The sequence below is a fragment of the Aquarana catesbeiana genome, linkage group LG01, assembly GCF_042186555.1.
Source record: "Aquarana catesbeiana isolate 2022-GZ linkage group LG01, ASM4218655v1, whole genome shotgun sequence".
Lineage (NCBI taxonomy): Eukaryota > Metazoa > Chordata > Amphibia > Anura > Ranidae > Aquarana > Aquarana catesbeiana.
In genome coordinates this window covers 168,462,074-168,484,257 of record NC_133324.1, presented here as the reverse complement: position 1 = coordinate 168,484,257, position 22,184 = coordinate 168,462,074, and the positions used below count along the sequence as shown (strand labels likewise).

The window sequence follows — 22,184 nt, the reverse complement described above, 5'->3', positions numbered from 1 at the left end:
GTTTAGGGGCCCCTTAACTGGAGGATTAAGACGCGTCACCCCCTGTATAAAGTTTCGGACCAAAGAATGTGAAGCAAGTGGCCGTTGAAATAATACTGATAAGGCCGAGACCTGGCCCTTTATGGTACTCAAGGCCAGCTTCATCTCTAATCCCAATTGTAGAAAATCAAGAATTCTATCAATCATATATTTGGGATGCCAACCCCTGGATTCACACTAGGATATATAAGCTTTCCAGACTCTATGATAAATCATTCTGGAAGCTGGCTTCCTTGCATTGATCAAGGTAGATATCACAGGACCTGAAAGCCCACAACTCTTCAGAACGTGGGTCTCAATAGCCAAACCGTCAAATTTAGTGTTTGTAAAGCAGGATGGAACACTGGACCCTGAGATAACAGGTCTGGGCATGCCGGTAGTGTCCACGGGGAACCCACCGTCATCCTTACTATTTCCGCATACCACGTCCTTCTGGGCCAAGCGGGGGCCACCAGAAGTACTGACTTCCTTTCCTTCCCGATCCTGCGAAGGAGTGGTGGCAGTAGCAGAATAGGCGGGTATGCATAAATCAGTGAGAACCGATGCCACGGAATCACCAACGCATCTGTCCCGTGTACAAGAGGATCTTTTGTCCTTGCTACAAATCTGTCTATCTTTTTGTTGAATCGGGATGCAAAGAGATCTACATCTGGAACCCCCCATCTTTGGCATATGGCCCAAAAGACATCGGGATGCAAAGACCATTCCCCTGGAAGTAACTGCTGGCGACTTAAATAGTCCGCCTGCCAGTTCTCTATCCCTAGAATAAAAACTGCCGATATGCATGGCACATGCTTCTCTGCCCAGACTAGGATCTGGTTCACCTCCTTTTGAGCAGCTCGGCTCCTGGTGCCTCCCTGATGATTGACATAAGCCACTGCTGTGGCATTGTTGGACTGGATCCTGACCGGGCAACCCTGTAGCCTGATAGTCCAGGTCTTTAGAGCAAGATATACCGCATCTCCAGAATGTTGATGGGTAAGGTCCTCTCGGTCTTGGACCATACCCCCTGAACCGCAGACTGTTCCAGAACTGCTCCCCAACCCGACAGACTGGCATCTGTTGTTACCACCGTCCAGGTAACAGGCAGAAAGTATTTTCCCTTCTTCAGATTTTTGGGTATGAGCCACCAATTGAGGCTCTGACGCACCGCCTGAGACAGGTGCATCGGAAGGTCTAATGCCTGAACCTTCTTGTTCCAGGCCGACAGAATACTGTGCTGCAGTAGTCTTGAATGGAACTGAGCATAGGGAACCGCTTCGAACAAAGACACCATCTTTCCCAGCAGCCTCATACAAAGGCGGACAGAGGGACCCTTCTTGGTCCTGACTGCCAGGATCAGCTCCCTTAAAGCAGTGATCTTTGCCTGAGGTAGAAATACTTTCTCCTGGCTTGTATCTATGATCAGACCCAAATACTCCAGTCTTCTTACTGGTTTTAGGAAAGATTTTTCTAGGTTGAGTATCCAACCTAGGTGTTCCAGATACTTGACTGTGGTCCTCAAGTTCCCGTTCAAGGAGGCTACCGACCGGTCTATCAGGAGCAGGTCGTCTAGGTATGCTATGACAGCTATACCCTGAGCCCTTAATCTGGCCAGAGGAGGAGCCAAGACCTTTGTGAACACTCGAGGTGCAGTGGCTATCCCAAAAGGCAGAGCCACAAACTGAAAATGGCGCCCTCCTATCTCGAAGCGCAGAAACTTCTGATGAGCAGGAAAAATGGGCACATGCAGATATACATCTCTGATGTCTATCGATGCCAGAAATTCTCCTCCCTGCAGGGTGGAGTCTACTGTCCGAATTGATTCCATGCAGAAGGATTAAATCCTTAGGAATCGGTTCAGATCCCTTAAATCCAAAATGGGTCTGACGTCCCCATTTGGTTTTTGGACCGTAAAAAGGTTGGAATAGAAGCTCAATCCTTGATCCTTCGGGGGAACTACCATAATGACCTCCTGCGACAAAAGTCGCTCTAACGCTAGAAGGAGCGACTGCTTTCTCTCTGGATCCCTGGGGACACTTGACCTGAGGAAACGAGGAGAAGGAAATTCCTGAAACTCCAGCTTGTACCCTAAGGTTACCGTGGAGATTACCCATCTGTCCTGGAAATCCTCCCGCCAGAGCCCTGAGAACTGTCGCAGTCTTCCCCCCACTCGAGTGAGCAGGGGCGCCCCCTCATGCAGAGGTCTTAGTGTTTTGCCTAGTAGGCTTCTTCCCCCAGGATTTCTTTTGTCCCTGGGGTTTACTCTTGTCTCTGGACCCAGACGGAGGAGGCCATCGAGACTGCCTGGAGGCTGAAGCCCCCGGCGCTGGGGAAAGAGTCCGTTTGAAAGAGGGACACTTACTCTTCTTAACAGGTAAGAGAGTGCTTTTCCCACAAGAGATTCTCTTGATATAATTATCCAAGTCTTCTCCAAACAACCTTTCACCACGAAATGGAAACCCAGCCAGGAGCTTCTTACATGGTGCTTCGGCTGACCACCATTTCAACCATAGGATTCTACGTATATGCACTAACCCCAGCGACAGACGAGAGGTTTGCATGATAGAATCTCTGATGGCGTCAACAACATAACATAAGGCCGCTGGAAGGTTAGCCAACCCCTGGGCCTGCTGTTCAGGTAAAACCTTGATGACCTGCTTAACATGGTCTCTTAGGTATTGACAGACACCAATCGCTGCTACTGCAGGTTGAGCCACTGAGCCTGCTAAGGAGAAAACATCCTTCAATAGGGATTCCATCTTTTTATCTACAGGATCCCTGAGCATCTAAGCATTGTCTACAGGACAAGTCAGACTATTATTTACGGAAGAAATGGCGGCATCAATGGCCGGTACTCCCCACATTTTCATAAACTTTTCTTCCATAGGATAAAGTGTTGAAAACTTTTTCGGCGGAAAAAAACGTTTATCTGGGTGATCCCACTCAGCATAAAGGAGCTTTTCAAGTAAATTATGAACAGGAAAAGCCTGTGCTGTTTGAGGAGGTTTCAGTGACCCTAAAGAAGAAGAGGGTTCTTGATTCAGATATGGGCAACTTAAATGTGGAGCGGACCAATCCAGTAAGGATCTGCACTAAGACTTTCTCCTCTTGGGAAGTCGCAGAGGGTCCCTCTCCACCTGATTCCTTCGAAGAGGAATCATCGGTTCCATCCTGATCCTCTGAAAGGGATTCCTCTCCTTTATCCCAGAGCTCCTCTTCCTGAGGGTCTTGGGGAACAGAGGAAGGCCTAATGCGTTTTCTTCCACCGAGTGAAGATGTAATCACGGCCATTAATCTTTCCTCTAAACCATTAATGGCTGAGGAAAAAACCTCATGTGTAATGTATACAGGGGCTGAAGTGCCAGAAGCAGGTATAGCCCCTGACCCTGACGGCTCTCCCTGGCTAGCCATCCCTGGCCCCTCGGGGGGGGAGGATGCTGCAGACAGGGAGCCCTCAGAACCTGACTGAGATCCCCTAGAGTGGCTCTTGGGGTGCTTGAACCTTTTCTACCCATAGTGCAAAGCAACAAGGTGGAGGTATCACAAGATGAACACTGACTGCTGAGCGATGTAGTCTGGCTAAAAGCCATGCTACCCAATGCCCAGTCTGGTGTTACTTTAGTAAATTCTGCCTAGGAGAATTCCTCTGTCCCACCTTACATGCGACCATCAGCTCTGTGTCCCTCCAGAAGGCTTAGTGCACCTGCAATGAGTGCCTTTAATAGCCTGCAGCCGATCCTGTGGGCGTCTGAGCACGCTGTGCTGACGCCCCGCCCCCCCTCTACCGCGGCCCCCCCTTGTTTTTTGAAAAAACGACCACCGAAGCCGACCCTTCTGAACCAACATGGAGGAGGCTGGGGGAGGGGGAGGAGGGAGAGAGGCCGGTAGTGATGGCGGTGACAGCGGTGAAAATGAGGTGTCTAACTGCCTTACAGATCACCTGCGCCCCCCCTAATCTGGGGGGAGATATCCCTGAGGAGAGCCCCCCCATCCATCCTACCTGGAGCCGGCCGGAGGAGCTTGTGCAGCGTCGAACACTTGAGACAGACATCAGCATGAGAAGGTTTGTACTCTTGGCAGCCCCCGGTGGTCACAATAGGCATAGCATGCATTTACCTTAAAGGAGAAACCTACTAGAATTAAAAAATTCTGTGGAATCCCCCCTACCTTATCCAGCCGCAGGGTTTGTTGTACAGACCCAATCTTCGCCTCTCACGGTGGGCTCCGTTTGAAAAAACCGTCAGAGACTGGGGCCCCCTACGAATAGGGGGATCCACAGTTCTGGCCCTGTAAAGCACCCGGCTAGAAATTATGCCCCGTACACACGGTCAGGCTTTGTTCGGACATTCCGACAACAAAATCCTAGGATTTTTTCCGACGGATCAAACTTGTCTTGCATACACACGGTCACACAAAGTTGTCGGAAAATCCGATTGTTCTAAACGCGGTGACGTAAAACACGTACGTCGGGACTATAAACGGGGCAGTGGCCAATAGCTTTCATCTCTTTATTTATTCTGAGCATGCGTGGCACTTTGTGCGTCGGATTTGTGTACACACGATCGGAATTTCCGACAACGGATTTTGTTGTCGGAAAATTTTATATCCTGCTCTCAAACTTTGTGTGTCGGAAAATCCGATGGAAAATGTGCGATGGAGCCTACACACGGTCGGAATTTCTGACAACTAGGTCCTATCACACATTTTCCGTCGGAAAATCTGACCGTGTGTACGGGGCATTAGGCTAGAAAAACCATTTTCTAATATGCGGGGTCCAGCTCTCTAAGAAGCGTTACAGGTAAAACCTCGTTTCTTCGGACACGAGGCTCGGGTACCATCCAATTCGGCCTAGAAAAGACACTTTGGAATGAATCCGGTTCGCCTGGCCTGCCCCAGTATAGGATATTCCCTTTGGAGCTCAGCACAGGACATCTTTACACGTCCATCACCTAAGACACTGGCGTAAAAACTGAGGTATCCCTGCAAGGGGGAGGGATTATATAGGGGGTTGAACTTCCTGGTTAGGGTGTGCCAGTGTCCAATCACCAGTGACACCTATTTAACCCATCAGTAATTACTGAGGCTCTGTGTCCCGTGATGTTCGAGAAAGAAATAATGGTGGCCACACAAAATATTGACACATTGGGCCCAATTTGGACATTTTTACTTAGGGGTGTACTCACTTTTGTTGCCAGCGGTTTAGACATTAATGGCTGCGTGTTGAGTTATTTTGAAGGGACAGCAAATTTACACTGTTATACAAGCTGCACACTCACTACTTTACATTGTAGCAAAATGTAATTTCTTCAGTGTTGTCACATGAAAAGATATAATAAAATATTTACAAAAATGTGAGGGGTGTACTCACTTTTTTGAGATAAACCATTCTAAGCTGGTTTAGCCTAAAACCATGGAATCTGTACAATGACACCTGTTTGTATAAATATATTTTTTAGTTTTAGCTCAACTGCTGCAGATTTCTAGAAATGTACTGAGCTATCGTGACCAAGCAGGGGTTGAACCAAAAAACAAAAGTGACTATTGCATAAATGGGCAAGCTTTGGTAAATCTGGGGTCACATGAAGCTGATGTAAAAAATACCTAATCTGCATCTAAATTTCTACTAGGTCAAAGAAACAAAACATGGTATGCAGGCTACATGCACAGGAAGTAAGGTTATGGTAATAAAAAAAGAAAATGGCAATATAGATGTATTACCTGAGTAAATGAAGTTAAGAATGTTGGGTAAGCACATAAGAAAGTCACAATCTTTAACAATGACTCTGACTGGAGAATTGTGGGCAGAGCCTGCAGATTCTTCATACATAGAGAATAGGAAATGTGCTGTCCTGTATATGCAGGGGTCAGAGATATTTCTGCGGGAGGTAGTGGCAAACAAGAGCGCAAAGACAGGACTGACACTACACAGCACTACTCTGTGGGCTCCACACACCGGCCTTAACTCCGCTGTACAGAAGATGACATCCACACATTGGCAGCGAACCAGAAGATCCTGTATGTCAGATATATATCGCGAAGGTTCATGTTTCAAGACTGGCATCTTTTCTACAATAAAAAAAAATAATCCCAAAACATTAGACCTCTAGTTGTCTAACTTTTGCCACCAATGTATTATATGCTGGTTACAGATAAGTAGCAAAAAATCTTACACTAATTTGACACAGCCTTTTGTGCCAAACAAAACTCTTCTATAGACATCAAAAGAGAGTAATATCCGCAGGGACAATCAAGCTGTCCTCAGACATTTATGCAAACTACCAGCATCCTAAACTCAAACAGCTGCATTGTTCAAGCAGTTGTGTTTAGCCTGCAGGGCTAAGGTGAGGGAAGTACATGCAATCGGACAACTTTTTCCAACTGGTATTGATTATGATTTTGGTAATGATTCATTTTCCCCAACAACTTGTGGGCAGCAGTGTCTGCTGGTTAACGATAAACTTTGGAATGGCCTTCAATCAAGCCATTCATTTTGAATGGGCTGTTCAATGCAGAACACTGCAACCTGTTTCTTTTTTCAGCAGATCTCCACCTGCAGGCACAAAAATACAAAAAATTGCCATATATCTCTTCTGGCACCTTTTTGTGTTTTCATCTATTGCTTTACAGCCTGTTGTAAAATAAATGTTTATCAACCACAATAACTGAAGATGCAATCATTAGTGACAGCAGCAGGTCACCTGGAGGTGTGCACTCCAAAGCTCAAACACACATGCATGCATATATATATATATATATATATATATATATATATACACACACACACACACACACACACATATACAGTATATACACATATACATACACACACTCTTATCTCTTATAAATAAAAGTAAACATGTACTAAAACATGGATGTGTCAGTAAAGCGGTGTACAGGTGTCAGTAGTTTCTTTTTATTATTTTTAATATATTTTTTTATCTGCACCACACAGGGTAATAAGGGTGTGCCAGGCACATCCGGCAGGCACACCCTGTGCGCTTGCCTATGCTGATATCACATTAACAAGATGGCTGGCAAACATTGTTTTCTGCAATACAGATAATAGCCCACCTCTCTGTCGTAGGTGAGTGATTCAAAAAGGAGAGGCCCTCATAAAAAGTGGAGCTCTCCCTCTCAAAGAAACAGCCTATTGTTTAAAGGTATCAAAATCCTCAAAATTTCAAATGGCCAATAGAAAGATATAGGAGCACGTAAGCTAGCTAACGGTCCTTTGGACACTAGATCCCCATCCCCAAATTTAGTTTTAAACATAATAACATAATAAATAAATATCTTGTCAGGTACCAGTAAAAAAAAAAAAAAATTATAATATATATATATATATATAATATATATATATATATATATATATATATATATATCCTTTTCAAGATTAAAGTTGGAAACACAAAGCTCTTCCACATGTTCCTTGCAATAGCAGTGTAGAGAAATGAATATCAGAAATTAGAGAAGCTTTTAGGGGTATCTCATACAGATTGATTTACTTATTCATCCACAGGAAATCATGTACAGTAAAAAGAAATTGTATGGGATCTGAACTGCTGAGTACTGGAAGATGAATGTTGGTATGCGAGTATGGAGTGCATTCCTTATATTACCTGGTAGTAGAAGAGATGGAGGTTTAATCCAATTCTTTTTTTTCTTTCCCATTACAGCTGACTTGCGGTGGATAGTCTTGTTTATGTAATATTCCAACTATTGAGAAAAAGAAAAAAAAAAAACATATTGGTAATATTATACCTTTTAGGATTTTCCATCCTCCTTCAAACCTACCCCATTTAACTAGCAAGAGATTGAGCCTATTCCAAAACAAGCAAAGTTGGAGATAATACAAACCATCATGGAGGAATGTTTTATATACAGGAGTCTCAATAAGAAGCAGAAACTATGTGTACAATTATATAGCAAAATTGGAATGCTCATCTCCCAGCCATGTCTGAGGGCAAGATACCTTCAGAAATGTGGAATGGACAGAAAAGATCAATTGTATTCAGTGGAGGAAAGAGACAGTGATTGAGGAGAAAGCCAACTTCTTATTAGTTGCTGTAAATTTAGAATTGTTGATAAACGGGGCATGTTTGGAGGCATGTTTCTTTAGATTTCAAGTGTTTAGTGAGTAGGCCTCGGAAATTAGTTTGTCTAGCACATAGGAGGTAGTTGTGAGATTTGCCAACATGTTAGACAACATCTCAAAGTAAGCACACTCACACTCAAGACCTTGTAACACTAAAGATTCACATGACACCTGGGAGGGAAAATGACTAATTGGGCCCAATTTGGACATTTTCACTTAGGGATGTACTCACTTTTGTTGCCAGCGGTTTAGACATTAATGGCTGTGTGTTGAGTTACTTTGAGGGGACAGCAAATTTACACTGTTATACAAGCTGTACACTCATTACTTTACATTGTAGCAAAATGTCATTTCTTCAGTATTGTCAGATGAAATGGTATAATATAATATTTACAAAAATGTGAGGGGTGTACTCACTTTTGTGAGTTTCTGTATGTGCACTGTTTGTATTTGTATATATTATCCAAGAGACAACTGGTTGCTGTTTCTTTTTCCGCCAGTCATTATGGGTTTACAAATGAAAGAATAAATTGGATGGTTTCTAGAAGCAAGTATTTTTCACCCATGTGTATCTCTACCTTAAATTGCCATCTGCAACGGTTGGCAGAAGTACAGAGGCAAGGAACGGGTACACCATGTGATTTTTCATCAAGTACCACTTAGACATAAAAATAAGATCTATCTTGTTATAAACAATGCTCAAAGGAGTCACATTGATGTATTTTGAAAAGTGGAATAACAGTGATCTTTTCCTATTTCCTTGTTATCTTCTCTTTAACACTTTTTTTTTTATATCAAACTAAATAATGAACTTCTTACACCCTGACTTTGTGCATATGGGTCACTAAATCACAAATTACCCCTGCTCCCTCTAATAAGAATGCCTTTAAGAGTAATGATTAATCCACAAGGCTTCTCTGAAAAACACGTACATTATTTGGACAGGGAGATGCATGAGGGAAACAAGCCCTTTCTTTTATTAAGCTCAGCATATAACAGCACTGCTGACAGGGAAAATACTGTATATGCATGACGAGGAAGGCCCAACAGAGAGCTCATTGTCTCTGAAAAGACTCCATGTTTTTAGTCTTGTACACTGTGTTTTACCAGATAAAGAAGTTAATTCAGAGCAGTCAACTTGATGTTAGGCTTTCCATATATTGTAGTATGGTAGTGCTCTGGTGGTGCCCTCAATTTTGACTATATAACATGGGTGCTCAGTTACAGATTTACTACCAGACACATCTGGAAGTAAAACAATTAAGGTCATTCCAATAAACATGATCTTTAGAAGTCATTTAGGTGTGTGCAGCATCTTTAGCCACCCATAAACATGAGATTTCCAGGGTACTTTGTTTTGTCGCAGGGGTCTCAGCACAGCACTGCATGATATTAGTGCAGACACTGGCGAAGTGTTGGTGAAAAGAGAATCCCGGAGGAGGTAAACATACACAGCTACGTTTTCAGTTAATGTTAAGAGATGGTTACTTTTAGGCTTATGATTAGTGTGAGGATAAGGTGTGAGGAGTTGCTATTGAATGTAAAATTTCACCAGCACACAAAGGAGCTTCCATTACGTCTAAACTTTTTTTTTTACTGAAGTGAGATCACATCACAAACAGCGTAGTGCAACGTTTCAGAGCCATGCAGGACCCCTTTGTCAGGCAGGGGGTTTCTATTGGTTGTGGAGTAGGGAATTGTTCTCTAGGCCCCTAGCACTTGTACCACAGAGGCCCTAAATGAGAAGAGTTTTACTGGAGTGCCTACTGGACACTTTTGGCTATAGCGTGGGCAGGAAGTGGTTAACACCCAATTATCTCATATCTACAAGCAACCTTTATGCCTTCTAAACCTTGCAATAACAACGAGACATGCAACCAGTTTATGATAATCATAGAAGCATGTTGGGGTGGTATTGCTTTGTTAGTATCCCATCCATGTTCTGACTGCTCTCTTGAACTAGGAGCTCACCAAGGGAGCCAAAAAAATAAGCAGCCATGGCCTGAAAATTGAAAATAACATTAAATTCCCTAATGCAACACTTTGTCCCAGCCTTTTGGCTCACTACACTGAAATGGCCCCATTGTCCATGAGGCACTTAGCAATGTTCAGAACTGCATTCCATGCACCTTTTCTTACAGCCTGTTTAAATCCAGTATAGTGTGTATATGACTTGACACAACTATTTCCGAAAACAGTGTGATGAAAGAGCTGTTCCTTATTTCTTCCCTTTTCCTTAAAAGCAATGAATGCCATTTGTTTGTGCAAAATGCTGGCACAACTGTGAAGTGATGCTCACATTGAGCAGCTTCAAAAATTATTTAGTTAGCTAGGAAGCTATGTAATAAGCTAGTCTATGGGTGATCTTAAAACTGTGAGAAACCAAGTGAAACTGATTAAAGAAAATAATTTCTGTTTCATCACAGAATATTTCTGCTATAGTCTGTTTTGGCTAAACTTGTTGAGGAGGTTAGAAGAACTGACTTAAATAGGTCATATGACACCAATACAGATGGCCAGGATCACAAGCACTCAGAGAAGGAAATAGAAGTATGCAATTCTCCTCTTCTGGATGACGAAACTAAATTATTCCCTTTGCCTACTCCACCTTCAGTCTACAAAAATGTGGTGGATTTCTTCAATTGTAATATAGCCAAACGTTTTGGCTCAGAAGATTATTCCAGAAACAGGATTGGGCCTCTCTCAATGGATGGACAAATGGGGTGGTGCCACCAATCCTTTATCTTAGCTTCATATTTGGTGTGATTTCCACATGACATAAACCTAGAAAAACACAGACAATAAATCAGATATTTCCATGATTCTTGGCTCTGAGACCTGTCTGTTTTATGTAGCATCTTCCTCTTTTAGCCATCACGTTGTGCAGTACTTCTCATGCAACAACTCTGCCAAAGGCTGTCTGGAATTCATATCAAACAATGGCATGGGTATTTATTATTAATTTTAGTTACACAATAATTCTCAACTTAAACAAAAAAGGTATGCTGTCTCTTTAAAATCTCTCATGTGCATTAAATACTCACTTCGTCCCCTGAAGACATGGGTTGCCACAAAATGTGTAGGGAGGAGACAATTTATGACGTCATTGTGCACGCCTCTGTCAGGCGATGATGCTGTTTACATGCTTTGCACCGTAAATGTTTGTGAGTACTGCTTTTTTTAATCAAACCCTGCTTTTCTGGATGATATTGGGCTATGGTCTGTGGTTTATTTTTTTTTGAGTGAGGCATATTCTAAAGCTGGGAGGCATGTCAAGTGCCATCTAATGGAGTTGCTGACTGCTGTTGTGGAGATCATGGGTATTACATGCTACTGTATATTAACCTCATAATTTGGAGGTTTAAGCTGGATACACATACAATTTTGTTCAATTTCCTTTAGGATTTACCATCAGCTATGTAGTGCAAGGTCCTGCCTGATTGCATACAATTTGAAAGTGTTTAGGTCTGACCTCATATTATATGGTTTTGGTAGATCTAAAGGAAAGTTGTACAAGAAAATTGTACAAAATTTGTATAGTGTGTAGCCAGCCTAACTAGCAACTTGCACTAGTGGTGGTTGAGGACAAACATGGAGCTGCTGAGATAATACTAATTTCACAACATCAGGTTGCTCCACACTTCATGAATTTGAATGGACTTTTTCTTTTTTCTTTATTTAAGTTTTTGGCACTAGTTTAATATACATATCATGCATTTGAATGGATTTATTCATTGTTTTATGTAATGATATGCACAAAGGACTTTAAGAATTATGCAAATCGTGTTTTATTACGTATGAATTTGATTATTGCACATGAGTACAGTACAACATTTATGAATCGAGTATGAACACTTTTTAGCAGGTTTCCAAGAGACAGCACACCTTTTCTGTTTATATTGTTGTACAACTTCTGTATTCAGATAGAGTTGGTTGAAGCAGTCTCATTACTGACTGTGACACGTAGTGCAAGAATTTTTAATATTTTGGTTTACAATGATTCTCAATTAAATCCATAACTGCATTAAACTGTTTTTGAAGATCTGCCGAGAATTCCTTTAACCACGTAAGCAAATATTATTCTGGTTTGCTCCTGAAAAATGAAAAACAGATTTTCATCGGCTCTTCATCTAAATCCAGGGCTCTTCATCTAAATGCCTGGGTTATAGATACATTTAAAAAAAATGCTATTTGGCATTTTTAATTTTCCTTTTTAAACCATTTGTGTAAATGTCTGATCTTTCACAATCTGTCCTGCTTATAATTTTATTAAAGCTCTGTGAGCCTTGTTGAATAAGTAGGGCATGTTACATTTTTATGCAGCACGACATAGCTAATTAGAGATATCTCCTAAGCAATTATACATAACCTATCAGCCACATACACATAGGAATATTTTACAAAGCAGAACAAACCTATATTAGCCAACAGCAACCAGTCAGATTTAATCCGTTATTAATACCAATGAAAGATAATTGCTAATAAGCTTGTATGCATGGGCATCCGCAGGTAGGGGCAAGGGGGGGTCAAGTGCCCCCCCCCCTGGAATCAGGGATCTGATCGGCACATTCAGCACAGTGGCGTCGCTATGGGGGTGCGGGCAGCCAGCGGGGAGACACCGTCAAGGTGCTGTCAAGCCCCCCCATCAGTGTAGTCTGACTGCAGGCTCTTTTCCCTGCTCAGTCCAGCAGAGAACTCAGCAGCACTGTGTCAGGAGAAAGGCGAACTGTGGGCTGTCAGAGGTTTCCCCTGCTCGCCCCCTCCTTCTCCTATCAGGGAGAAGAGACAGCGGCTCTCACCAGGTTCCCCACCCAGCTTCCTGCCTGATACGTTCCTTCCCTATTTGCCATAACTGAGGGCCATTCAAAGGAGACTAGGAGAGGAGAGCATCATGGGACATGTAGTCCAGAAAATTGTCGGCCCCATTTTCCACAGGAAGGAGGCTACAGCTCGATCAAGAGTGAGATTGAGAGACTGCAGCCTGGAAAAAAGCTGAGGGAGTGAGTGCTAGAGGACAAAGAAAGAGGCGTGTGCTAGGCGGAAGCCAGAGAGAGCCACGCTGCCCAGTGTCACCAGAGAGAGAGCCACACTACCCAGCGCCAGAGAGAGAGCCATGCTACCCAGCGCCAGCAGAGAGAGCCATGCTACCCAGCGCCATGTAGACAGCCATACTACCCAGCACCAGAGAGAGAGACATGCTACCCAGCGCCACCAGCAGAGAGAGCCACGCTACCCAGCACCAAAGAGAGCCATGCTACCCAGCGCCAGAGAGAGAGCCATGCTACCCAGCGCCACCAGATAGAGCCACGCTGCCAAGAACCACTAGAGACAGACAGACTGAGCCACTGCCATGGTACAGACATGCTACACTACTGACCAGAATCGCCCCTGGGGGAACCCAGAGTGAGTGATTGTCCAGCCGGAGGGATCACTGCTGCAGGGCCTGTCGGCTATTATCCATTACTTATTCTAGGGACTGTACTACGCCTGCTGTCTCTGACCATGACAATGTGATAATGACATTGTTGAAAAGGGACAGCGCATGAGTAACCCTAAAATGATGCCCCCCTCTGAAAAAAGTCCTGCGGATGCCCATGCTTGTATGGGTCCATCAGCAATCAACTTTCATTGTTCTAAAGTCTGACTGGTTGCTTTTGGCTAATACATGTTTGCTCTTTCTTTGCAACATATTTAATAAAAAAAATGTATCCAATATTCCGGAACACAGTATACACACACACACACACACACACAATGCATATAACTGGTCCTCTCTGAAATGTTGAAAGAGTTTTAGCAAGAGCTGCATGGGCTTAAAGTGGAACTTCATTCTCCCAATCAATATTGACTATTTTTATCCCTTGTGCTAGTAGCATTAGTAAATAGATAAGAAAAGTATATCATATTTGCTTGTTTTACTGTTTTTTTTAATATTTCTTCAGTTACTTCCTGGTGTCCAAGCCTGGGCAAATAATCAAATCGTCTTCATGAGGGGTGTGGGGTTCTCAGCTATGCACACCCTCCTGACTGCATGCCTGAGATAAGGGGAGATGGACTCTAGAAAGTAAATGTTACATGAATCATCTGCCCTTACTCAAGATGGCCACGCCTAGAAATGCTAGGGGGGTGTTTTCAAAGTGACTTCTCAGCAAAATAAAGCATGGAGACATGGATGGATGGGTGAGTTTGCTTGAATATTAAAAATGAATCTAATAGTGTTTTTGATTTCTGGTGCTCAGACGCAGTGTAGTTCTACTTTAAAACACATTGCCTATTTGCTATGGTATGTTAAGCCTGGCCACCAACCAAACAGTGGAGGAAAGCACTAGCCAATACAGTGTCACAGGATACTGCCATGAAGCGTTATAGTCATTAAATGGTGTTTGTCTCGGCAGATAGCACAGCTGAACAGGTTTTGATTTGAATTCACATCAATTTATGTGCCAGAGTCTTAGAAAGACCCTCTGTTTTCTCTGTTTACCATTAGGTTCTCTGACATTTTTGCGGAAGCAAACAGATGAGAGAATTCAGGAGTAATTACCCGATCAACAATAGCTGTTAGTTAATAATTTCTAATGAGCACAATGAACATGAAACTATGTTTTGGTAGGTAATGAAGTTGCCTAAAGACTTATTCAGAATCACATTCATTAGCATTTAATCAAAGTCACCTACAGCGGTACTGTAACACAAACACAGGAAAACAAAGACGATAACGTCACCTATCTTTTGTGGAGCAGAGACTTTTGACCCTAATGAGCTTGGGTATCACTAGAAGTGGTATTTAATAAGTTTTTCAGGTCAGTTATTGGCTCAAGTCTGGTGCAGGAAAATATAAGAGGGGTAGAAGGCACCTTATTATATTCTATATTAAACTAACCTGCTTAAAATTGCAAAGATGAAACACATAAGGAATTCTAAAATTAATTAAATGATGACATATAGAACAGTGTAATCACAACATTCTGTGGTTATGAATGTGGTCATGAATGTGGAACAGTAATAGATCCCTGTGTGAGTTCAAAGAAAACCTGTACTGAGGCATCATGTACATTGACATTGCTCACCTCTACTTCTAAATGTTCTGGTTGCCTGGCCTCCATTGCAATTTCAATATTTTTTGTGCTACTGATCTAGACATGCAAATCAGGAGATCTGACTTTGCTATGACTTCACCCAATCCTTGGCTGTTTAGGTTAGTGTTAAAGCCAATGATAGCCAGAAAACTAGCACTTTCAACAGGAGACCAGCCATGACAACCTACATGTTTCTCAAAGTATAGATGTAATTTAAATTAAAAAAAAAAAAAAAAAAGATTTTAGGCGTGTTGGCCTCTCTTAGGCCTATGTCAGTGTATACTGCTGTCAGTATAATTTTTATTATTTCTTAAAGTGGTTCTAACGCTTCATTTTTTTTACCTTAATGTATTTCTTGCATTAATGTAAAAAATGTTTAGGTAAAAGTATCAACCACTCCCCCCACACCTTATACCTACCTGAGTTCTCACTTGAATTCAGCATTGTGCCCATCTGTAGCAGCTCACTCCTACAGATGGGCTGTAGGAAGCCATTGGCTCCCACTGCTCTCAATCAAATCCTGTGAAGCAGGGGCAAGGCCAAGCCATGCTGTCTGTGTCTATGAACACAGGCAGCAAAGCTCCAGATCGAGCCCGCAGGTGTGCCATGATAGAAAGCAGCTTCCTATGGTGGCACACAAAAAAAAGGAGGTGCCTGGAGCACTGGCGGGGGACCCGAGAAGAGGAGAAGGTTTGGGGACGCTCTGTGCAATTCCATTACACATAGCAGGTAAGTATAAATTAGTTTGTTATTTAAACAGAGTCACAGACTGAAGGGATAATACCTCCTCAACTGCTTAAAGTGGTTTGTAAAGTTTCCCCTTTTTTTTTTAAATAAAAATAACAAACATGTTATACTTACCTGCTCTGTGCAAGGGTTTTGCACAGAGCGGCCCCAATTCTCTTCTTCTGAGGTGCCCCGTTGACGCTCCTGGCTCCTCCTCTTCATCAGGTGCCCTCACAGAGAGCCGCTTTCCATAGGGGCACCCGTGCGGGCGTGCTCCTGAGTGCTGCTGCGTCTATTGACACAAACAGCAGGACTCGGCCCTACCCCCCTGCTCTTGTGTCACTGGATTTGATTGACAGCAGCTATCATAGCTGCTATCAATCTATCCAATGAGGACAGAGACAACTGCTGGAGCCACTGGGCTTGTGCATGTCGCTTAAACGGATAGGTTCAGGTATAGAATAGAATGCATTAAGGTGAAAAATCATGAGACTTTACAACCCCTTTAAGAAACCTGTCCTGGCACTGACTACGATGTAATTTTGAGGAAAATAGTGTTGAACACTAATTTTCCTCCACTGGTTCTTTACACATGTTTTACATTACACTTTACTCTTCAGCCCGATGGAGTGAAACTGCTGTATACTTTGCGAGGCCTCCCACACCCGTGGTCCAGGTCCAGTCCATAGAAATGTTCTTCTGCACAGTGAGCCCTAACATAAGAATCCCTGCCTCTTAGAAGGGTAGATCACACAACCACCAATCCACCCCTCTGACAGAACCTCCCAGGTTACTGAACTGGCCACTTCTTCCTTTTACTTCTTACTCTACACCACCCAGTAATTTTTTTTTTTTTTAAATCAAAAAAGGTTTTTATTGAACATTTTAAGTAAATACATCTTCCAATGCACAATGTCCAACATTTCAGTGTCATACTTATACATTGTACAGAGCATAGGTTCTTATAGTATCACTACATAGCCCTCTAATCTGCATTATACAATTTAAATATAATTGACTCCCAACTTCCTTCCAATCCGCATATAATACACATCCTTTACATGTTTATTAATTTATTTATCCAAGGACCCTGTAGAAGCCTTGTCATAACTAGTTCTCTCGGACTAAGCCCTGGTGTGTCTAACCATCTTGACCAAATACGTTCAAACCTGTGTGGGCAACCTCTATGTTGATATATGTATTTTTCCATAGTGAGAGTTTTACCCATATGTGTTATCCACATTTTGACAGAGGGCGGTACTGCCGACTTCCATGCCATTAGTATAAGTTTTCTAGCTTGAAATAGAGCCCTGGAGAAGGCCACTCTAGTTTGTTCCTCTGGGATTACCTCATCCAGTACCCCTAGCAAACAACATATAGGATCCACAGGTACCGTTGTTTGGAACACTCCATTTAGTGTTTTGATCACTTTATGCCAGTACCGATGGAGCTTCGGGCATCGCCACAAGAGGTGTATAAGATCCGCACTGGGGGTCCGCCACTCTGCCCATCCTGTGTAGCTTAGTTGGAGTATAGTGCACCCTAAGTATTATATATAATTGGGACACTTTTTGCGCCACGTTAAGGGAACATGTAGGTATGGCCTGTAACGCTTCCTCCCATTGATCCTCAGTTATCTGGCCCAGGTCCCTTCTCCATGCATCAATTGCCTTGCATGGGTAAGCAGATAGGTACTTGGTAAGCAGCATTTGGTAACATGTGGAAATAATCCCTTTAGTTACACTGGAGGACTGCAGCACATGGAACACAGGCGTGGGACACAATTCCCACTCACCTGCGTCTCCCTGCGCCGCAATTGCATGCCGAAGCTGTAAATAGGAATAATACATATTGTCTGGGAGATTAAATGTGGTCTGTAACTCTGCAAAGGACATCAGTTTACCATGTTTAAATATGTGAAACAGCATAGTCACCCCGTGGGACCTCCATCTGGGCTCACGCTGTAACTTAGCTAACTCCACATAGGTGCGATTTCCCCATATTGGGCTGTATTCTGTAAATCCCTGCACCCCCTGTAGTTGTCTACTTTTGTTCCATACTTTCTGTGCCAGGGATAATGTCAGAGTTTTTTTATTAGACTTCGCGAACATTTGTGCCTCTAGACCCAGAGGAATGGTCTCAGCACCCGTTGCAAAAAGCATCAATCGCGCTGCTGAGCCCATTGGTTCATGTGTCATAGATCCTACAAGGTGTTGCAGCTGCGCCGCAATGTAGTACAGCCAAGGGTTGGGGACCGCCAACCTTCCGCTGTCCTTGGGGTACTGTAATTGTTCTAGCCGAACTCACCACCCAGTAATTTAATGTGAAGGTTTACACTTCGTTCCCCATCTCCATATGTTGCATGATTTCACTCTCACTTTGTGTTAACAGAAAACCAGATCAGATGAGTCACTTAACCTGCTAGTGTCGACAGCATCAAAATATGCGGTCTATCGGCGGGTGGGCCTTGGCACCGAGCAGCCGCATATTTGTGTGCTATTTTGCAAAAACAGCTATGCCGAGAGCGCGCGCCCCCCTGCACAGTTACCGATGGCTAACGAAAGCTCCCGATCGCTGCTTGCAATCGGGAGCTTTCTGATCATGTGACCACCGTTAGTGACAGCCAATGACAGAAGTCACATGACCATAAACCCCATCCTGCCCTCTCACATCCTAAACCCCTTAAAGGGCCGGGAGGCACCAGTGCCAAGAGTTTAACCAGGAACTTTGTTTACCGAGTAAATGTCATAATGTACACTTCTTCATATAGTTTGTTTCTAGTATTCACATGGCAATGCAACAAGTGAACAGCAGTCCTCTTTAAAGGTTTAGGCAGGATTTTGGGCTATGCTGTGGGGGCTCATACCTTTAGCTTGTAATAGTTCCCAATCGATGGTACATGGCTTGCTAGGAATCCCATTTCAGGGTCCCACCAAGGAGTAACCCTACTTAGGTGCAACACTACATTCCTCTATCCACAGTATGGTCCTTCTCACTCCTAAGACCAATATCCACCTCTGGCCCAACCCCTACCTGCTTAAATACCCCTGCTACAGGAAGCTGCACAGGCCAAATGGCAGACACACCACAGTGCAATAACCCTAAAATACCAAGACATTAACCCATAAATGACAATCACTACTAAAATTGTAGGCACCTTCATACAGATGGAATGACACATACAAACAGCTGGGTGTTTTTACTGCACATTTTACCTATCCTGTTGCTAGGTGAGTTTTCACCAATGATAACATTACTAGGGTGACATGGGCCTTACTATGCCCACACAAGAACTAACAACAGCAGACATGTAAAAGTGAAGGTGAAGAAGTACGATTGAAAAGACCCTCTCCAAGAAAGCAGACAGTATTTTTAGACAACTATAGGCCAAAAGCTGAACTCCGGGATATGCAAATTTTGATTAAATACAATAGGTGTTTGTATTTTTACAGGACTCCTGGTGTACATTTCTTCTATATCTGTGCAGTAATCCAGTGGGAAACTTTGCCTCTGTGTAGGAGCTTCCTGCAATGAAGACCGGTCACTGCTACTTGGTCTCCTTGTGCTCGGTGACTGGTCATGCCTCCACTCCTGTAGTGTTCTGCAGGCATCCTGTAGTGGGTGGGCTTGGTGGGTCTATCCCACAGCTCTGCTCTTTATACAGGCTACAAGCAGACCAGTGATGATATAACCGCTACTCTTACAAGGTAATAACTGGGTTTACGAAGGCATTTGGTCAGGGCCACTGATAAGGCAGTACAGCCAGCCCTCCTGTACTGGGCCCAGCCCTCATCAGTTCAAAAGGGGGCTCGGGCACCTGTCGAGCAGGAGGGTCAGCAATACTGCCTTATTGTAGACACTTGTGACTCTCGTGCAGTGCTGCTGGCTTCTACTTTTCTTTTCTTCCTCTGGCTGCACTGCAGGGGGATCAGTTCTAGTATCTGCGCCCCCTTCCTCCTGCTGTCTGGGACCCCTGTGTGCCCCTTTCCCCGCAGTGCTGCTATTTTCCCTCCTCTCCTGGCAGGTGCTGAGGGCACACAGGTAGGTTATTTCAGGATGGTGAGCTGGAGGAGGGGGGGCTCACCATCCTGAATGAACACACCACCCTGAATGAACACAGTGAGTGGTCTGTAAGGATCGCTCACTGTGGAGGTGCAGATATTGCCTCTGTGCCGCTGTACACTTGAATAGGTCTTGTTCGATGGGGGTATAATCCCTGCCATGGATGCAAAGCATAGCATTGCGGGCGTTTCATTTTAGCAAAAATATGATATTTTCATAGGAGGGGGGGCCCTGTCAGGTGGCCTGTATGGGGCCCCATGATTTCTATTAGCAGCCCTGCATTCTTTAGTCTTTATGGATATCGAGGAATATATTCTGAAAAAATCACTGTGCCTGGAGTTCAACTTAAAGCATTAGGGCAGTAAAAAGGCGACCAGAAGAACTGAAGTCATTTTTGTGACATAAGGTCTGCAATAATATTGATATCCTTCCACAGAAAAGATAAACCCCTCCTTCATAAAATGGGCCCTTTGATGCAGTGCCATAACACAAGGAATTCTATTACTACTCTTGTCCAACAAAAGAAGACATGCACAAATCTTTACACAAACCACACATACAGTAAATGGGGGACTTTATGAAGAAAGGTTACAAGCACTGAACTTATTGTCTCTGGGGAAGAGACGCTTGAGAGGGGATATGATTTCAATTCACAAATACCTTTTTTCAACCTCACCTACTATGTAACTATGTATGTAACATGATTGGAGGGTATGTACAGACTGCAGAAACCTGTTAAAGGCACATTTAGGGATTACATGTTAAGGTCTGGTTTTAGGTTTTTGTTAAGTGTAAGAAAGAGTTAAGTGTAAAAAAAATTCTTTAGTATAGCATTAAACTCTGGCCTCCTTTTTTCACATTAGTTTTCAGTGCAGAAGAGCTTTGCACCAAAGTCTACCAGTTCCAGGCTGCAGCACTGAAAACAAATGTATTTGTTTTATAGCATCATAGAGAGCACAGATTATGTACAAAATGTAGTAAATGGTAGCAACAATAGGACACCATCTGCCTAGGTCCACATTCAGTATATATGTGATTTTGAGGCTTTTCTTGTGTGCGTTTTTAAGTATGAAGTGCTGTTTAGCAGCTTTCTTGGGAAGAAGTGTGTTTTTCTTTATTATGGCAGCGTCTGAAAAATGACATCAACCCGCATTTTTTCATATTTTTTTTGTGTACTCCTATTAAACTACCTCTGCTTTAAAAGCAGTGGTGGCCCGTCCATACAGGGCGAAGGGGCACCGCCCCCCTGATCCATGCGCCCGGCCCCTAATCTACATGCAGGGCACCGGACGCATGGATTCCAATGAGGTTTTCTTTTTTTTTTTTTGAAGCACATGATTAGAGCCTGAGGCTCTATTCGCTATTGTCTTCCTGATTCTCCTCCCGGCCAATCAGGAAGCCGGTCTTCGATTGGCCGAGAGGAGAAGCGATCCTATTGGCTGCCTAGGAGGAGGAGGGAGGAGAAGCATCGCGGAAGCCACCATGATGCCGAGGAGGAGGAGACACAGGGGAAGCCGCCGCCCAGAGGAATCACTGCCCCTGACCTAGATGGGGTGAGTGCGGGGCTGGTGGCTGTGGGTGCATTGTTGGCCACCCCCAGGGCTGGCCTAAGACATTGTGCTGCCTGGGCCCAAGAATGTAATGCTGCCCTCCCCCCCAAAAAAATCACGCCCATCAAAAGGCCTTCACATTCATTATTTTATATCATGATAACTAAAAATAAATTTATCAGAAAATCTGATTAAAATTGCCATAAATCTATTCCCTATTTTGTGGATGCTATAACTTTTACGCAAACCAATCATTGTTATTTATTGTTATTTTGTAGCAGAATACATAATGGCCTAAACTGATGAAAACATTTTTTTATAGCCAATATCTATAGGAGGGGTTTCCACCATCCCTGCTAAGTTTCATTTTATACAGTATGTCTTATTTTCAGTTTGATGTGTATTACAATTGAAGTTGCGTATCAGAGACCGGTATTGTAATAATATTGAAGCCTGTTGAGATTTCCATACATTAGAGGATTCCACCATTATTAATCAGTAAGTTAGCGCTGCACTTTTTTTTTCTGTGGTGTGGGAACCCATAAAAGTGCTTAGTGGCAGGCCTTTTACTGACACTTTTTTATTTTACCTCCAGTAGTTTTTTGTAAATAGTAGTGTGGTGATTACCTATTATACTAAAGATCGGCATGTGGA

General features: G+C 43.3%; 1 protein-coding gene across 1 annotated transcript in view; it reads right to left on the bottom strand.

Moving 5' to 3' along the window:
• The window catches only part of RHOBTB3 (Rho related BTB domain containing 3), an 80,051-nt gene that overhangs the window by 40,785 nt on the left and 17,082 nt on the right, over positions 1–22,184 (bottom strand). Inside the window, exons 5-6 of the mRNA XM_073624531.1 lie at positions 7,641–7,737; positions 5,740–6,087 (exon numbers count right to left, since the gene is read on the bottom strand). Of these exons, the coding sequence (XP_073480632.1) occupies positions 5,740–6,087; positions 7,641–7,737 (445 nt within the window). The remainder of the gene's footprint in view (positions 1–5,739; positions 6,088–7,640; positions 7,738–22,184) is intronic.